We start from the raw sequence: 19,185 nt of genomic DNA, 5'->3' as shown, positions 1-19,185 counted from the left end.
ACGCCTTCCTATCCCGAGTATTATTTGGGTTCTCTAGTTTTTCACACTTTCTTGTCTTCATGTTGTTGCGTATAAACACTACGCATCGTTGAGATGGAGGAACGCTCATTCAGGTGATTTTCCTTTAGTCTTGAGGGACTATGAAGACACCAAAGTCAATCATTCCGTGTTTGTGTATTTGTCTAATTTCCATTTTCTTTATATCACTTCAGGTAAAAGATGCTATCATTTGAATTTTAATTTTCTGTCAGCGCCACTGTAAAGGAAGAGAAAAGCTGAAATGAAATTATTCTCAGCAAAGGAAGGCTTTAATGTCTTGGAATTAAAAACATAAAAGTGTTCAATGAACTTTTGATCTTTATTATTTCTTTGGATCCAAAATTTATTTCAGCAAAGGCAATCATTAAGATTTTACTCACTAATTATCCCATGTTTATTTCTGAGTGATAATATAAAACCTACAGAAAGGAAGGCACATATTAGCTTGTGAAAAAAAAAATGGTCTCGCTTGAAGAAGAAAAATACCTCTTTAGGGCAAAGAATTCATGATTCTGCATTGCTTCCAGAAGGAGGTCACATGTTTCCTGTTGATTTTGCTTCCTATTTGGAGAAGAGGCAGTGTGCATGTCTGCAACAAGCCTAGATGCTAAAAAAATGTATGTCAGGATGTACTAACTCCATCTTTTTCCCCCATAAATGTGCAAGATGAGCTCTGTTTCCTCCATGGCGGACACACGGGTGAGCTCTGGGCTTGAGGTTACTGGCAACTTGTTACTTAACACCCAAGCCATGGGATTCCTCTACAGCCCCGTCATACAGCAGGGCTGGCGCCCACCAGCAGAGTGAGGCGGGTGGAGGTGTGCCCTCATCTCACGAGGAGAGTCCTCGCATTCTCATGAAGGTTGGTGGGGTGCAGAGGGGATGTTGACGACATTGCCTAAAATAACTGGGCATTCCTGATCCCCAGGCAACATCAGGAACACCGAGAAGTTGAGCTACGACAAGCAGCGCCAGTACGAGATCCTGGTGACGGCTTACGACTGTGGACAGAAGCCAGCTGCGCAGGACACGCTGGTGCAGGTGGACGTGAAGCCAGTTTGCAAGCCTGGCTGGCAAGGTGGGCCTGGTTTTCACAGCTCCATGCGTGAAGGCAGCTAAGACTGTACAGTGAAAGGTGCTGACCTTGTTCTCACATCGTCACCTCGCAGAACTAGAGTTCTTAAAGTCATGCTGCAGGAGATGGGTGTGGCTTGCTTATTCACACAACTGTTAGGATACATCAGCCTTACATATGTCTGAGAACGTCAGAGGCAACTTGTCTGATATCACATGGCCGGCTGGTCCAGCACTCCCCTCCTCAAACCTCTCCACGTTTGTGATCAATAGTGGTTACCCCCCAGGGCTTAGAAGAAATCGCCAGAAAGTCTCTTCCCTGGATCGAGAGTGCTGAGGCCAGTGATGCGTTTCACATTTTTACATCATTGGTCCATGCCTGGGCAGGACTTTATGTTCGCTGTAAGCCAGTATGCGTAGGCAGAGGGGACAGATGCGGCCTCTGCTGTAAGGAGTTTCTAAAATGTTAGTGTAGCACTTGAGACACCTGTGTCCCGGTGAGAGTTCTTGGGTTCCGAAGAGCCTCTGGATCCTTTCCCAGCTTCTGGATAATGCAGACCATGGTGCGTGGCAGTGATGGCTCTCAAGTGGTTGGGTTTCTGCCACTGGCATGGAAAACCTGGACCAGCTTCGCACTGGCAGATGCATCCTGCGCCCACATCTAACCAATCCAGGCAGCTGGAGACGCGTCTCCCTCTCCCATCAGTACATTTTCAAAAAGTAAATAAGTAACTATCGACTCCAGGGCTAGAGAAGCACCAGCTTTCGTGGGAGGTGGGCTTTCGTGGGAGGCGTGTTTTCATGTCCATTCTACTCTCCTGTGTCGGATATTGCAAACATTGCAGTCACCCTCAGGTGACAGGGCCTGTCACTGGGCTGCGGAAAGTATGGCAGGGGCAGCTGAACAGCCGCACTAGCACAGACATGGGGTTTGTGAATGTTGGCATCTCTAGTGGCCACACTGCTAAGCCTGCTGCACCATCTCCGTGGTGTTTCTCTTCAATGTATTGGTGATGCGGCAGGCTCCTGCTTACAGAAACCCAAGTTCATGAATCCATCTTCTTCGTGTCTTTTGTCTCCTCCCTTCTCTTGGTTTGTCTCTGACACCGCTGCAGCTTTCTCTCTTCATCACTCTCATCTTTTATCACTTTCGGATTCCCCTCGAGACTGTGTTGGTCACCGACAGCTCTCTTGAACAGGCTGCAGCGGGTCACTTCCTAGGCCCTTCGGCCAGGCGTTCACCGCTGATCTGCCTCATCAGTCAGAGTGTGGTAGATCAGGAACACCTGTGCTCAAGGACGTCTCGGAGAACGCTGCCCTCAGAAACTCCCCACGTGCACTTCCCCGCACAGCTTGTCTCCTTTCAACACCCAACCAGGACGATGGGAAGGGGGAACAAAGCCCACTCCAAGGCTCTGTTGACCTCTCAGCAAAGTACGGACAATCCATGCTGGGGGGAGGGGCCACAGGTGGACACACACTCTGCTCTCAGTTTGCTTAGGATCTGGATGGCAGAGGGACAGGCCAGGGTGGGACCCCAGGAATCCTGAGTTCAGCTTGGAAAGCATTCAGGAAACCTATAGCATGAGCCCTGCTCACCACCGAACTTCCCAGGCACAGCACAGCACGCAGCATCTGACCACCAGCAGGTACTCAGGAAATAGCCACCGAATCAGTGAGTGCATGGATGAGTAAACTTGGAAGACCTGGCCTTAACAGAGAAAGCCTGAAGGAACACCTGTGCTTTCCAAGCCTGGGATATGCCCACTGTGATATTTCAGTGGGAAAAACAAAATGCAAAGCCGAATCTGGAGAACAGTCCCAAAGCTTTTTTTTTGTGCCTGACAAATGAGGCACTAAAGACTTGGGAGTACGTGTTTACACCAATATTTCAGTGTAATTTCCTCACAGGGCGTGTATTTGTTAAATGTATGCAAATGCCCTGCTGTGGAAACGCCAAGGAAACTCCCATCAGAGGGTAGGATTCTGTGTCTCTGCCCTCCAGCGCTCAGGGCTCCTGGTAGCTGCAGTCAGCAAGCTCTGTCTCCAGGCCCCAGCACAGGCCCAGGTATCAGGCAGTGGGCAGAGACCTAGGGGAACTTTTTCCCATGAAACAGGGAAAAGAAAGAAGCTGGGACTGGCACTGTGGTGTCTCAAGCTACACCTCCACCTCCAGTGCCATGGGAAAGCCAGATGGTTTCCCAGCTGCACCAATTCTAATGCTGCTCCCTGCTAATGCACTTGGGAAAGCAGCAGAGGATGGTCCAAGTCCTTGGTCCCCTGCACCCACTTGGGAGGTCTAAAAGAAGCTCCTGGCTTCTGACCTGCCCAGCTCTGGCCGTTGTGGTCATTTGGGGAGCGAACTGGCAGATGGAAGATCTGTCTCCTTTCTCTGTAACTGTCTTTTAAATAAAATATTAAAAAAAAAAGAAGGAAGCATACCATGTTGGTTTGCCATGCCTCACCAAGTGACTTAAGCCTGCATAATGTCAGAAGGGACTGCGTCCTGCTGGCTTCTCTGCCTAGGCTGGCCTGCCTACGGTGGAGGATGCTGACACCAGATCTTACATTGTGTCTCTTCCTACTGCAGCTTACTCCAGTGGATAAGCTCTGGGGTCTTCGTGCCTACCCTAATTGCAGCAGGCCATCAGATGGCACATAGACCCCGCAGTCTGCCTGGATGGTGCAGCTTGGTCACCATGCCTTCCTGACAGTGCCATCTCTACCCGGCAAACTGCAGAGGAGCCGGACTCCTTCTGAAGGCACACTTATGCTCTACATTCCTGCACTTAAGCTGCCTTCATACCTTGCCCGTCTGCCCCACAGGTTCTCTCTGCTACCCCTGGTCAGGGCTGCAGTCACTTGTCTGGAGAAGAACTTCCTCCAGGGCAGAGTTGGCCATAATTGCTCTGAGATGTGCCTTCAATCCAGTCCCTTTTTCCACTTTTGTAGTCATAGAATGAGCCATACTTCCCGGGCTCTTGGCCCCCTGCAGGTGAGGCAGTCTGGCCCTCCTGGTGAGAGATCATCAGGTGTCTTGTGGCAGGGAGCAGCATGGCTTTTCTTGGAGTTGTGGATAGAATCCTGTACTTTGCAGAAGAGAGGAGTGTAGGGCAAGGAGTGGGGAGTGCGAGGTTGTGCCTGGGGAGATACGAAGCATAGGGTCCATGGGTGACTGGGAAGTTGACGCTGGGCTGAGGAGCTGCAGTGAGCCTTAGGGCCTGCGTCTGGCCAGGACACGCCAGCTGGGACTCCCCGAGGGTCGTCCAGGAGAGCAGAAGCCCCTCCCAAGCAAACGCAGCTTGACAGCTGGAATTTCAGAACCTGTTCTAAGTCATTTCCTTCCAGGCAGGAGGGGACTGCAGCACAGTGAGAGCAATCCATCACATTCAGGAGCCGTCGCCTCCCCCCGCATTCTCCATCATCGCAGCGCCCAGCCCCACTGCAGCTGGCTTCTCCCAGCAGCAGTCTAAGCAAAGAACCCTTCTCAGAGTGTGCCCTGCTTTTGTGGGGTCTCTAAAGACCTGTTCCAAAACCCCTCTGATGCTCCCGTTTTTATCCCAGTGACCCTTTCCATGTGCAGGATCTTGGCTTTCACCTTCCCAGACTCAGCTGCACCTGCCTTCCGGGCCATGACCAGAACACCATCTGCCGTGGTTGTGGTTTTCCAGCTTCTGTCTTCTTCGAAAGGATGTGGGCTGCCTGAGGGCAGAGCCATGTTTCTTGTAGCCACTGACACTGAACATCCCATCTGTCACAAAAGCATCAATGAACATCTTGCATGGTGATATAACTCGCTCGTGAACAGAGTGGGGTTTGTCAGCAAAGGGAAGAAGGAAGGTTTAGCGTCCAGGACATGACCGCTGGGGGTGTGTCTTGATCTTGCATGACTTCTGATTCCTCTGCTGTTCTCTGAGCTTGTCATTCTGAAGGGAGCAGAGGGGAATCTGCCACTCTCCCTTGGCCCAGAGGAAGAAAGACTTCAAAACATAAACCAGTCTGATGGGATTGAAGAGAGACTTACAGCACGAGCTTCAAAACCTGTGCTGGGATTACAGGTGCCTGGGGTTAACAGAGGTGCTGGGATTACAGGTGCCTGGGGTTAACAGAGGTGCTGGGATTACAGGTGCCTGGGGTTAACAGAGGTAAAAGAGCTTCCTGGGAACCATAAAAGGTGCATCGCGTCAAGACATCCGCTGACTGCAGCCCAAATACTGCCTCCTAGACCAGGCTTTGCTACAGTCCTTTTAGGATTTTACACACGCGAGATTACGGGGAAAAGTATCTGAGCCTGGACCCATGGGTGCTGTGAGGCTGGTAAAAGGGGATGAATTCTCTGGAACAAGGGCTGAGGTACTGTGTGCGCTGAGAGAAGGGAATACATTGTCTGGGCCTGGGACCATGAGACAAGGGGCTGGAACAACCGGCTGCAAAGTCGGACTGGAAACAGAGGTGCTGCAAGGACTGGGAGAGGGGCTACATGTTCTGGGCCTGGGTCCACGGGTAATAGATGGGCTTGGAGAAGGGGCCGCACGGTGTGGGCCTAGATCCACTTGTGCTATGAGGGCAAATAGATGTGGCTGCAGGTCGGCTCCAAAGTGAATGAGTGCAGCAACCAATGGGAAAAGGGGCTACATTACTGTTCTAGGGCCATTATTGCTGTGAGGGCTGAAAAACGGCCTGGGAGAAGTGGTTATATTGTTTGACTCTGAGTTCCTGAGTGCTGTGAGGGCCGGAAGAAGGGGCTACATTGTATACACCTGTGGCCATTTCAGCTATGAGGCTGATAAAGGTGCTGGGAGAGAAGTGGCATTGTTTGGGCCTGAGTCCATGGGTGTTTGTGGACAAAAAAGGGGATACACTGTCTGGGCCCTAGTCGATGAGGGCTATGGGGGAAGGCAGAAGAATCTACATGATCTGGTCCTGGGTCCATGGTTGCTGCGAGGGCTGAGAAAGGTACCAGAAGAAGTGGTTGCCCTGTTGGGGCCCGAGTCCATGAGTGCTGTGAGGGCTGGTGGTAGGGGCTACAATGTCTGGGCCTGGGTCCATGGGTGCTGCGAGGCCTGGGAGAAGGGCCTGCATTGCCAGGGACTGAGTCCATGAGTGCTGAAACTACTGGGAGATGTGGCGCATTGTCTGGTCTTGGTTGCATGGGTGATGCACAGGCTGTGAGAAGAGGCTCCATTGTCTACCCTTCCTTGCATGGTTGCTGCACGGCCTGGTCAAAGAGACTACCTCCTCTGTCCAAAAGCAACGGGTTCTGATAGGGCTTAAAGAAGGTTCTATATTATGGAGACCTGGGTCAAGGGGCCTGGGTGGAGGGCTGGGAGAAGGGGCAGCATTTATGGGCCAGGGTCCATAGATGCTGCAAGACCTTCCAGAACGACAGCATTGTCTGGGCCTTTGTCGATGGGTGCTGGGAGGTTGGGGAGAAGGGGTGGTTTGGGCTGGACCTGGGTGTGTGGGTGCTGGGGCAGCTGTGAGAAGGCTCAGCATTGTCTGGTTCTGACTGGAGGCATGCTGCAAGCATTGGGGGAAGGGGCTGCATTGTCTGGGGCTAGGTCCATGGATGTGTGAGGGTTGTGGTAAGGTATTGCATTTTTTAAATTTTTTTTTTGGACCTAGGTCCATGGGTTCCGCGAGAGCAGGGAGTAGGGGCTGGGAGCTGGAACTCCTCATCTCAGGGCTGGGTCCATGGATGCTGCATGGCTGGGAGATGGGGCTGCACTGTCTGGGCCTGGGTCCTCTTGTGCTGTGAGGGCTGGGAGAAAGTCCTGCACGGTCTGGACCTAGGTCCATGGGTGCTATGAGGCAGGTAGACGGAGCAATATTATCCCTGAGCAGCAGTGACGCTAACGACGAGGCACACTCGGGAGGGTCTGGGAAAAGCCGGAACCACAACCGGACCCCTTATTGCCAAAAGCGGCCACGTTTATCCCCTTCTCTCGCTGCCTTTATCCCCGTCAGGCTGGCTTTTCTCCCTGTTTCTCTAGCCCTCTCCCTGCCGCTTTTCCCCATTCTTGTCCCGGTACTTTTCTCTGCGTCGGTCTTACTGCTTTATGTCCTGCTTTTGTAGCCCTTTCTGCTGCTTTTCCTCCCCGTATGCCTTAGTTTTTCCACCCGAAGTTCTTAGCCCCTCTTCCTCTGTCTCCTGCCCCGCTCTTCCTGTTCCGTCCCCATCTTTGTCCTGGTCATCCCTCTCCTTAGCGTTGACCGGCCAATTTAATACTGTTCTCCACCACTCACTTGTGCCCGTGGTTCCACTTGGCACTACCTGATAGGCCAGTAGCAATGGCATCATCGCAGTAAGCCCATCAGCCTATCCCTGTGACTTCCGGTTTACCTGCTGGCAAGACCAACCCTGCCTCCTGACCCTGGGCCAGCCGCCATTCTGCCACAACCTTTCCTATTCCAGGGAGCGGCTTCAGCACCCTGCTCCCCACACGGTATTGTCTGGTCCTAGGTGCATGGGTGCTGTAAGGGCTGGAATAAGGGGCTGCTTTTCATGGGCCTGGGCTCAAGGATGCGGTGAGGACTTGGGGAAGGGCCTCCATTGTCTGACCCTAGGTGCATGGGCACTGTAGGGGCTGGAATAAGGGCCTGCTTTTCATGGGCCTGGGATCAAGGATGGGGTGAGAACTGGGGGAAGGGGCTACATGATCTGGTCCTGGGTCCATGGTCGCTGCGAGGGCTGAGAAAGGTACCAGGTACCAGAAGTGGTTGCCCTGTTGGGGCCCGAGTCCATGAGTGCTGTGAGGGCTGGTGGTAGGGGCTACAATGTCTGGGCCTGGGTGAATGGGTGCTGAAGGTCCTGGGAGAAGGGGAATGCGTTTCTGGGCCTAGGCCCATGGGTGCTGCCCCAGCTGTAGAAAGGCTGGGAAAAGGGGATACATTGTGGGAGAAGGGTCCATGGGTGCTTTGAGCCTGGGAGAAGGGCCTGCATTGCCAGAGACTGAGTCCATGAGTGCCTAAATTACTGGGAGATGGGGCGCGTTGTCTGGTCTTGGTTGCATGGGTGATGCACAGCCTATGAGACAAGGCTCCATTGTCTATCCTTCCTTGCATGGTTGCTGCACGGCCTGGTCAAAGAGACTACCTCCTCTGTCCAAAAGCAACGGGTTCTGATAGGGCTTAAAGAAGGTTCTACATTATGGAGACCTGGGTCCAGGGCTGGGGGAAGGGGCAGCATTTATGGGCCAGGGTCCATAGATGCTGCAAGACCTTCCAGAATGGCAGCATTGTCTGGGCCTTTGTCGATGGGTGCTGGGAGGTTGGGGAGAAGGGGTGGTATGGACTGGACCTGGGTGTGTGGGTGCTGGGGCAGCTGTGAGAAGGCTCAGCATTGTCTGGTTCTGACTGGAGGCGTGCTGCAAGCATTGGGGGAAGGGGCTGCATTGTCTGGGGCTAGGTCCATGGATGTGTGAGGGTTGTGGTAAGGCACTGCCTTTTTTTTTTTTTTGGACCTAGGTCCATGGGTTCCGCGAGGGCAGGGAGTAGGGGCTGGAGCTGGAACTCCTCATCTCGGGGCTGGGTCCATGGATGCTGCATGGCTGGGAGATGGGGCTGCACTGTCTGAGCCTGGGTCCATAGGTGCTACATGTGCTGGCAGAATAAGAAGCTTTTTATGTGACTCTGTCATCGATGCTCTTAGGACTGAGACAAGGTACTGCAGTGGTTGGATATGGCTCCATCTGTTCTGTGAGACTTGAAAATGGGGCTGCATTGTTTGTGCTGGGTCCATGAAAGCTGCAAGATTTTAGAAGGGGCTGCATGGTCCGGGTCTGGGTCCTATTCATGGGTGCTCAGAGCTCTTGGAGAAGGGTTTGCATCATCTTGACCTGGGTCGTGTGTGCTGTGAAGGCTAGGGAAATACATTACATAGACCCAGACAGACTGTGCAGCCACTCCCCCCATGCCTCACAGGACGTATTCACATAAGCCCGGAGGATATAACTCCTTCGACCAGCCCATGCAGCCTCTACACATTTAAGACCACACAGAGCAGCCCCTGGCATCCTGTTCCGCACCCATGGAACAAGAACAGATATTGCAGTCCCCTGCTCCCAGCCATCAATGCACACATGGACCCAGGTTCAGATGATGTAGCTCCTTCTCTCAGTTGTTTCTATTAGTCCAAGCAAACCCATGGGTCCAGGCCAAAAATGCAGCCTCTTAACTCAGTATCTTAATTATTTCAGCACGAATGGGCCCAGGCCCAGGCACTGCAACACCTGCTGCCACACACAAGCCCTCACAGCACCCGTGGACCTAACCACCAGGAAATGCAACCCTTTTCATAGCCCTTTCTCCAAGCACTTGACTTCCAATGGAACCAGGCCCAGACGTTGCAAGCCCTTCACCCAGCCCTCACAGCATAAATGGGCTCAGGCTCAGCCAATGCAGCCCCTTCTCCCCGCCCTCCCAGCACCCATCATCAAACAAACCCAGACAATGCTGCCCGTTCTGGAAGGTCTTGCAGCATCCATGGACCCAGGCCATAAATGCTGCCCCTTCTCCCAGCCCTCTCATCACCCCTTGACCCAGGCCCCCATAATGCAGAACCTTCTTAAGCCCTTTAAGAACCCATTCTCTTCGGGCAGAGGATGTAGCCTCTTCGACTAAGCCGTATGTCACACACACAACCAAAACCAGACAATGCAGCCCCATCTCCCGGTGGTCACTGTACACATGGACCCAGGCCCAGGCAATGCAGCCCCATCCCAGTAATTTCAGCACTCATGGACTCAGTCCTTGGCAATGCAGGCCCTTCTCCCAGGCTCACAGCACTGATGGACCCTTCTCAAACAATGTAGACCCTTCTCCCAGCCTTTCTATAGCTGGGGCAGCACCCATGGGCTTAGGCCCAGAAAATACAGCCCCTTCCCTCAGCACCTTCTCTGAAAATTCACATCACCCAGGGACCCTGGCCCAGACACCGCAGCACTTCCTCCCAGCCCTCACAGCATTCTCAGACACATGCAGTAGTGTACAGTGCAAGTTCTTCTCCCAGCCCCTTTTCCAAGTCCTTGTAGCACCCATGGACCCAGGCCCAGACAATGCAGTCCATTCTCCTAGCCCCTTCTCCCTTTCCTCACAGCAGCCATACACAGGCACAGAAAAGGTAGCCCATTCTCCCAGCACTGTAAGAGCACATGGACCAAGACCTACCCATTACAGCCTTTTCTCCCAGCCCTTGAGGTACCCATGGACCCAGACAATGCAGCCCATTCTTCCTTCACACAAAGCACTCTTGGACCCAGGCCCAGACAGCACAGCCCTTCTCCCAGGACCTTCAGCACCCATTCACCCAGGCCCAGACATTGTAGCCCCTACCACCAGCCCTCACAGCACTCATGGACTCGGGCCCCAACAGGGCAACCACTTCTGGTACCTGGTACCTTTCTCAGCCCTCGCAGTGACCATGGGCCCAGGACCAGATCATGTAGCCCCTTCCCGCAGTCCTCACCCCATCCTTGATCCCAGGCCCATGAAAAGCAGGCCCGTATTCCAGCCCCTACAGTACCCATGCACCTAGACATGGAGGCCTTTCTCCCAGCTCATGCAGCACCCATGGACCCAGGCCCCAGACAATGCAGCCCCTTCTCACAGCTTTTTCTCCCTTTCCTCACATCACCCATGGACCAAGAGACTGAGATTTTAGCCTGCTGTCCAAGTCTACACAGCATCCATGGACCCAGGCCAGGACATTGAAACCCTTCCTCCCAGCCATCACAACACCCTTGATCCATCAATTCTGCAAGCATGGGTGCTACAAGAGCTCGCAGGATTTGCTGTATTGTCTGAACTGCCTTCCTTGGTGTTCTGAAGGATGTGAGAAAGGGGCCAGTAGAAAGGACTGCATTGTCTTGGTCAGGTTCCATATTTTTGTGAATACTGTGAGAAGGTCTGAATGGTCTGGGCCTGCGTCTGTCGGTGCTGCATTGACTGGATCAAGGCACTGCCCTTTCTGGCCTGGATCCATGAATATGTGAGGGCTGGGAGAGTGCTATGAGAAGGGCTACCTTGTCTGGGCCTGTTAGGGCTGGGACAATGTGCTGTGAGAAGGGCTGCATTGTCTGGGCCTGGGTCCTTGGGTTCTCAAGGGCTGGAAGATTGAATTCATCATCTCGGCTAGGATTTATGGTTGCTGCATGGACTGGTATGAGATGCTGCCTTATCTGGGCCTTGGTCCATGGATCCTGCAAGTGTTGGTGGAAGTTGCCACATTTTCTGAACTGCGTGCATGGGTGCTGTGAAGGGTGGGAGTAGTGGCTAGAGGAGGGGCTGCTTTGTCTCAGCTTGAGTCCATGTGTGCTGTGAGGGTAGGGAGTATGGCTGCTCTGTCTTGGCCTGGATCCGTGGATCTGTGAGGGCTGGGAGGATGTGGTTGAGAGATGGGGTTGCATTTTCTGTGCCTTTACCCATGTGTGATGCAAGGGCTAGGAGAAGGGGCTTGGAGTGGAGTCTGCATTGTCTGGGCCTCGGTTCATGGATTTTAATGCCATTTGAAGGGGCTGCTTTGTCTGGGCCTGGGTCTATTGGTGCTAATTACTGAGCAGTGGGGCTGCATTTTCTGGACCTGGGCCATGGGCTGCAATGGCTGGTAGAAACAGTTGAATTGTCAGGCCTTGCTCCATGGGTCCTGCGAGTCTTTGGAGAAGGAGCTGCATTGTGTGGGTCTGGGTCCATGGGTACTATGAGGGTTGGGAGAATGGTCTGTGAGAAAGGGCTACATTTTCTGGGACTGGATCCGTGGTTGCTTCAAGGGCTGGAAGAAGGGGCTGGGAGAAGAAGCATTTTCTGGTTCTGGGTCCATAAGTGCTGCCACGGCTGGGATACTTGTCTACATTGTCTGGGCTTGATTCATGTGTGCTGTGAGGGCCTTGTAACGGTCCTGTGAAAGGGGGCTGTACTGACTGGGCCTGTGGAATGGGTTCTGAAAGGGCTGTGAGAGGGGGCTATGTTGGGTTGGGTGCATGGGTGCTTCAAGGGCTTGTGGAAGGTTCTGTATTGTCTGGGCTTGGTTTATGGGTGCTGCAAGGCCTGGGAGAAGTAGAATTGTCTGGGTCTGGGTCCTTGGAGATGGGGCTGCAGTATCTCAGACTGGAGAACTGAAGAGGCTGCTATGATTGTGCTGGTGGCAGCATAAATCTGTGCTGCCTGTGTAACTGTGGTACTGGACGGCAGCTTAGAGGGCCTACGTGGTTCCCATAGTTTGTTCTTTTGCTTAGGCTTTGTGTAAGTTCCTGCTGGCTTATTGGAAGAAGTATATCCTTGTTCATGCTTTCATGCCTGCCTGGGCCAAATGAGGTCCCGGCTAGGCCTGGTGCGGTTCAGCTCGTCACCCCTGCTGTGCCTGCCACTACTGTGCCAAGGAGAAAAAGGCTCAGGCCCTGGAGGTCAAGTGACTTCGCCATGCTCCTTCCAGAAGTTGAATCAATTCCTGACCAAGCACACTGAGAGCTGACTTAGGTCTGACTACACGAAAGGCATTGATTTCCAATCCTATAGTGACCAGCCCAGGAAGTAGCTCAGATTTGTTTAGAAAAACAGTTGTGTGGGGCTCCGATTGCATCAGAACTGCCTGACAGTGTCACTCTGTCACAAGCTATTGCACAAAGCATCGCCAGACGGAGGGAGCACAGCCGGGCTCCATGCTGTCGCTCCTTCCTCAGTGCTGCCAGGTGGCTGAGATTCCATCAAGGCAGCACCAACCCCGAAGCTACCCCTAGACCCCAACTTCAACTGCAGAACCTCCCCAAAGAGTAGTGTTAGACACGCGATCATCAAAGTGCAGCCACAGGCCAAAGTCAACTATTTTTATACAACTGTATGTTTAAAAATACTTTTTACATTTTAAATGACTAAAATGAATAAGCATGCTTGGTGACATTTGAAAATTGTAAAAACTTGAGCTGCAGAGCCCATAAATAGGGTTTTCCTGGAATTTAAGCACATTCGCTCATTTGTCCCCAACCTGAAGCAGGACCACAGCAGCAGAGCTAACACCCCGCCTGAGGGCTAATGTCTGCCAGCTAGGCCCTTGATCAACTGAAAAGGGTAGAGGTCCTCTGCCTGCTGGTTTACTCCCCAGATATCCCCAACAGGCAGGGCTGTGCCAGCCAAAGCCAGGAGGGCAGGAGCTGCTTCAAGATCTCCCATGTGGTTGAAGAGGCTTAAGTTGTCTTACCCTGCAGGAAGCTGGCTGTTGTGCATTGATACCACCGCATGGCATCAATTACTGAGGACAGCTAGTGTAGGACATTGGACAGTGGCACAGAGGCTGGGAGCAGCTCTGCGAGAGAACCCATCCCAGCTTACTTTACCAAGAGAACTTGGGCCAAGAGCCTGAGTAGCACGCCCCTTGTCTCGCCACTGGTCTTGGCAACCTGTCTGTCTACCTCAGAGGGCTCTGGCATCAGTGAGTGGGGAGCAGAAGAGGAGGATAGCTTTTCCCCAGGAGACCGTGCAACGACACCATCTGTCATCCTTACACCATCTAATTTTTTTAACGAGAGCTTCAACCTGCTAATCCATTCAAGTGCCAGCAACAGCCAGAGTTAAGTCAGGCCAAAGTCCTAGGAGCCAGAAACTTCATCCTGGCCTCCTACAGGAATGATGGAACCCAAGTACTCGGGCCGTTTCTGCTGCTTCCCCAGGCACATTAGCAGGGACCTGGAGCTCAAATCAGTACTCCATTATAGGCTCAGTCCATCGCACAACACCACTAGCTCCCATGCCACAATGCCGGGCAGGCACGTCTGCTCCTGGCTGCAAACCTCGCGGGGCATGCCTCCATTAACTTAACCTGTTCTGACATCCTTGACGCGGCCAGTCACTAAGGCGCGACAAGTGGCTGCATACAGGATGCTGATTTACCTGCTCAGTAGTGTCTGAATGTGCTTACAGACCTTTGGATAAAGGTAGCCACTTCTGCCTGACTTGCCTGAGCCTGCAGGGATGCGAGCCCTGAGTGGGGAAGGCTGTGGACAGAATGGGCCCAGCACCAATAGTCCTCGCCATGTTGCAGTGCTTTTACCAGCAGCAGCAGCAGCTACCACGAACAGGGCTCCCTTCCAGGTCCTAGCCTGCATGTTCGTGTCCACTTTTCACCACCCACCGCAAGCTGTTATTGTCCCACTTCACAGATGGAGACAGAAGTTAGGAACTTGGGCCTGCAGCTCAGGTACCAGCGGGCAAGTTCCCTGGCTCCTTGCTTCAGAGCAGTTTAGCTGTGATGTTTGCCGCTATTCGGAGAGTGAACCAACAGATGGAAAATCTTTTACATATTTACAGAGAATATCTTCCTTCTGCTGATATACTCCCTAAGTGTCCACAATATGGCCAGAGTTGAGCCAGTCTGAAGCCAGGAACTTCTACCAGGTCTCCCACGCAGGTGCAGGTTTCCAAGACAGGGAGATGGATGGGAAGTGGAGTGACTGGGACATGATCCAGTACCCATATGGGATCCTGCCACATTTAAGACGAGGACTTTAGCACTAAGCTTCTGTGCCAGGACCATAAATAAAATCTTATTAGAGAACATTTGACTGTTAAAAATCTGAGGCATTAATAATTGCTGTCCCCTTACATCCTCATTAGCATCTGCTGTGCAGGCTGTGACCCCATCAGCAAGTGCCAGAGTGCCCTGTCTGCAGACCCTGCAAGCCCGGACAGGCAAGAAGCACACTGTTCATGGGTGTCTTAGGAACTCCCCGTCCTGGGGAGAGCTGCTCGGTAGGGTGGCAGTCGGGCCGCCAGGACTTCGTGCAGACAGCGTGACTTGCCAAGTGTTTTCAGAGTTGTTTATTTGGAGAAGTAGGGTTACAGAGGGAGAAGGCGAGGGAGAAGGCGAGGGAGATGAGCTAGGTCGAAGCAAAGAGCCGGGAGCTTCATCTGGGTCTCCCACGTGAGCGGCAGGGGCTCCGGATTTGTGGGGGCCCTCTGCTGCTTTCCCAGACTATTGGTTGCTTCTCCCACATGGGCAGCCAGCCCTGCAGACAGCTTTGTCAGTGTCTGCACCATGATGCTGGCTCAGACTTGGCCACATGTTTATGCTGGGTGGAAAAACGATCACAAAGTCCCCCTCAATCCACTTGTCATCTATATTAAGGTCTAATTTTCTCCCTCCATGGCCGTTTCAAGCTTAGGTTAGCTCTTCCCATTATGTGATTCCCATTTCCCCACATCATGAAGCCTCGTGCCTCCCATGGTGACACACGGCGTTCCTGCCTTTGGCTGCCTGCTCACGGTGCCTGCCTGTTTCTGCACTGTCAGACAAGGTGCGGGACCAGTGGTCAGGGCGTCTCCGTGTGTGTCTTCTGAAGTCACTGGTGAAGGATCCCGCACAGATGTCCTTGCTTTGGGGATAACCTTTCCCATAGTAGGGTCCAGTCAGGGTCAATATCTGTGGGCATTTGGAAGCTTGTGGTAACTTTTCCCTTTCTAATTGTGTAGGATGCTTCCCACCATCATGCTGAAGGAAGCAAGGGTCTCACACATTTGGCAGGTGCAGGGGCTGTCGGTCACTTTTCCTACAGAAAAGGGACTTTGGGCTGGCCTGCCTCCCCTCCATGACCATCGTCCCCTGGGACCTCAACTTCCATGATTAGCTGGGGCGAGAGAACAGGAACACGGAGGTGGCCGACTTCTGGAGGTCTCAACCTGAGAATCTTGTTTAGGGAAATGGAAAGTCCAGTGCTGTAACCAACTACAGTAAAAATCCTCTAGAAGAAAAAAAATCCATGGTTTTAGAACCATGTACCATGGATAGATTAAAAAAAAAAATCACATAGTCAGAGTATGAAAAAGTGGACACAAGCCCTCTTGTCGTAAACATTTGTAGGAAAAATATATTCTTCAGTTGTAAATGCTAATCCAGATCACAAAATTGAAGAAACCCCAGAGAGCGGGCGTGCCATCTTGGAGCCATAACATGTTGGACCAAGGCAAGAAAAGTGCCTAGAAAAGAGCTTATGTTTCCCGTACGTAAGAGAATGGTCTCTGTCGGCCCAGGCAGAGACCCGTTGCTTGTCTGAGTCCTGCCTCTTTTCCCTGGTGAAAATGAGCCTGGCAGGGGTGCCCAGTGTAGTTTAGAGGGGCCAGGAGAAGGCAGGTTGCCACAGTTACTGGCCCGGGTGCTGGCCATCGGACCAGGGGTGGAGTCTGTGGAGACGTAGGAGGCCGAGGCCCTTCTGGCCTTGTGGGCTGGCAGGGTATGCAGGCACAGGGCTCAGCATGGGGGTAGGTGCAAGCGGTCTCCATCCTGCTCAGATGGTCAGCAGCAAAGCAACCCAGGCTTCTCTCAGTCAGCTGAGGTCCAGTTCTTTCTGAAACCATCTCAGAAATTTCTAGACAAGTAAAACAAATGGTTAAGATAAAACCCAAGCCATCTAAATTACCTCCAGCTACATACAACAAGCGTCAGGTGGCTGTACAGTTTGCCAAGCGCCCACTCTTGGCTTTTGCACTTACTGCCTCACATGCCTGTGTCCATGGTGGGGGCGGAGAGGGGGCAGCAGCCATTAGGACTCTGGGTCTGGAGCTGAACCCCTCCTGGCTCTTGCCCTGCAGAATTGTACACAGTTCCGCCTTGCATGTCCTGCTGAGTCTGCACAGTAAGTCGCCTTTGGCATGCTGTCCTACCCCGGTGGCACCAGTTCTCAGGGAAGAGGCTGTGAGATTAGCCCCTGTTCACAAGAAGCTGCTGGGCTGCAGCTGCCTGCAGAATGAGCTAGAATGAGGCCTGGCCAGGTCGGCCACTGTTCCAAGGTCTGCAGGCCAGGTGGAAGGGACACTCTCAGTGTTAATTTGCAACTAACCTCAATCCCCTCCGTCATGGAGGAACACTGCTGAAGCTCACAGCCAACACAAAATTTGAGGATAAATTTTTGACTGTTTTAATTGGCATTGGTTTGGGGGGCAAAAAGGGTCAAAATACCTCAGAGCCTCTAGGATGGTAGCTGCTTATTTTAATATTTTAAAGATGTTTATTTGGAAGGCTAGGCAACAGAGTAAAAGTGTGACACACAGAGATAAAAACCAGCCTTCCTTCTGCTGATTCACAGCTCCAAATGACAACGATGGCTGTGGCTGGACCAGATCAAAGTCCAGAACCTGGAACTCCATTCTGGGCTCCCATGTGGGGTCAGGAGCCCAAGCACGTGGTCCATCTGCTGCTGCTTCTCCCAGCGTTCATAAGGAGCTGGGTGATGAGCAGAGCAGCTAAGACTCCAAGCAGCACTCTAGTATGGTACAGCCCAGGGAGGCGGGGAATGGGCCACTGGAGGGAGGAGAAGGTACAGCCAGGGAAAACAGGGACAGGGCCTGTGGCCGGAGGAGACAGCTCAGCCCCAGCCTGGAGGAGATGGTGCAGCCCAGAGAGGCAGGGACCGGGCCTGCGGGCGGAGGAGACGGCTCAGCCCCAGCCTGGAGGAGAAGGTGCAGCCCAGAGAGGCAGGGACCGGGCCTGCGGGCGGAGGAGACGGCTCAGCCCCAGCCTGGAGGAGAAGGTGCAGCCCAGGGAGGCAGGGACGGGGCCTGCGGGCGGAGGAGAAGGTGCAGCCCAGGAGGCAGGGACCGGGCCTGCGGGCAGAGGAGATGGCTCAGCCCCAGTTTAGAGTCTCCACCGAGGAGACAGTGTATGAGATTCTCATCTACCACCCCTCCTGTTGTGGGCAATTGTCTTCTTTAGTAGGAATTAGATGGTAATAAAATGCTCTGGTGAGAGTAAAATATAGCAAATGGAAAAGGATCAGTAATGAAGGGAGAGAGGAGCTTCCTTCTATTTATAATTGAATTCCAAGAGTTTGCGTTGTTTCTTGGTAAATGGCGCCTGCATGTAATTGCTTGTAATTGGAGATGAGAAAGTCCTACGATTGAGTGCTCACAAATGTATATACTTATATGTGTCAGGCGTGGGGCTCTATGGGGGGCATTCATCAGATGCTGTCCTCTGCTCCCATGATGGTGAAGGAGGCAGCTTGCCCACAGTGAGGCCACATGGCAGCACTGCGATTCACAGCCTGCATCCTGCCAGTTTTGCTTCAGGGTCTTCTTGTGGGGCAGGTCACTGGTATTCCCATTCCACAGGTGAGGAAACTGAGGCTCGGCCACACTAAGGGACATGCCCTGGTCATGTGGCTGGTGAGACAGAACCAGCTACATCATGAACAGATCCCAGGACAAAATGCGAAGTCTTGAGTGTCAGCAGCGGGTCCGTGTCTCCAGAGGTTGGTTAGATGGTCAGCTGACTGGACGTCACCCAGGCAGAGAGCCTTCTCTCTCTCCTGTCAGCTTTGTCAGGATGGGCCAAGCCTGATCACAGAAACAGCTGGAAGTCGATCCCCTTTCCCTTCACCAAAGAGCAGCGTTGGACCACAACGCATAAGCCAGCCCGCAGGCCCCTGACCAATGACACGGATTTTGTTTCCCCACAGTAGAGCATGGGGAGAGGCACCAGGGCAAGTTCTCACCCGTGTGACCTGGTTTAAGGCTCACACAGCCAGGAGGAGGCACCGTCAGCTGAACACCTGTGCCCTGTGTTTCTTGGAAGTTGAGGTTCAAGTTCAGATGGCTGCCAAGCTCCTCCACAGGCCACCTTCTGGGTGGGCGGGGATGACACCAACAGCACCCAGGGTCCCTCCTCAGCACTGGAACTTTCCATGTGAACGTTCCAGAGTGAGTCTAAAGCTGCTAGAGTCGTTGTGAGTCATGGCGGAGCCTGTGCAGAAGGGCTCTGTGGCCGTGGGCAGTCGTGGTGACTCAGCCACGAGTCCAGCATTCGTAGTGGCTGCAAGTTGACACCAAGGCCACAAGCACTGAGCTCCCCTGACGTTCTCCTAGGCAAGAGCAGGCAGCTCCACAGATGATCCTGGCCGTGCCATGCCGTCACAGGGCATCCACAGGCCACGTGACAAACTTGGGCTTTGTACACCAGTGGTGCCCATCACTTGCATTGCTGAATGACACAGGCTGCTTCCACACAGCCTCACTGAGCATGGTGAACACTCCGCACAGAGTGTGAGGTGCCTGCTGGTGTCAGACATGCAGCACCTTGGCTGGCTCTGACCT

The 19,185-nt window shown here is 53.0% G+C and overlaps 1 protein-coding gene across 1 annotated transcript in view; it reads left to right on the top strand.

Annotated features, from left to right (window-relative positions):
- Positions 1-19,185, top strand: part of CLSTN2 (calsyntenin 2) — a 411,318-nt gene that overhangs the window by 327,389 nt on the left and 64,744 nt on the right. Inside the window, exon 5 of the mRNA XM_040964996.1 lies at positions 968-1,117. Coding sequence (XP_040820930.1) covers positions 968-1,117 — 150 coding nt within the window. The remainder of the gene's footprint in view (positions 1-967; positions 1,118-19,185) is intronic.

The sequence above is a fragment of the Ochotona curzoniae genome, unplaced genomic scaffold (genome assembly GCF_017591425.1).
Source record: "Ochotona curzoniae isolate NIBS_2020 unplaced genomic scaffold, NIBS_Ocur_1.0 contig_1302, whole genome shotgun sequence".
NCBI classification, from domain to species: Eukaryota; Metazoa; Chordata; class Mammalia; order Lagomorpha; family Ochotonidae; genus Ochotona; species Ochotona curzoniae.
The sequence above is the reverse complement of the archived record's forward strand: the minus strand, read 5'-3'. Positions and strand labels throughout refer to the sequence as shown.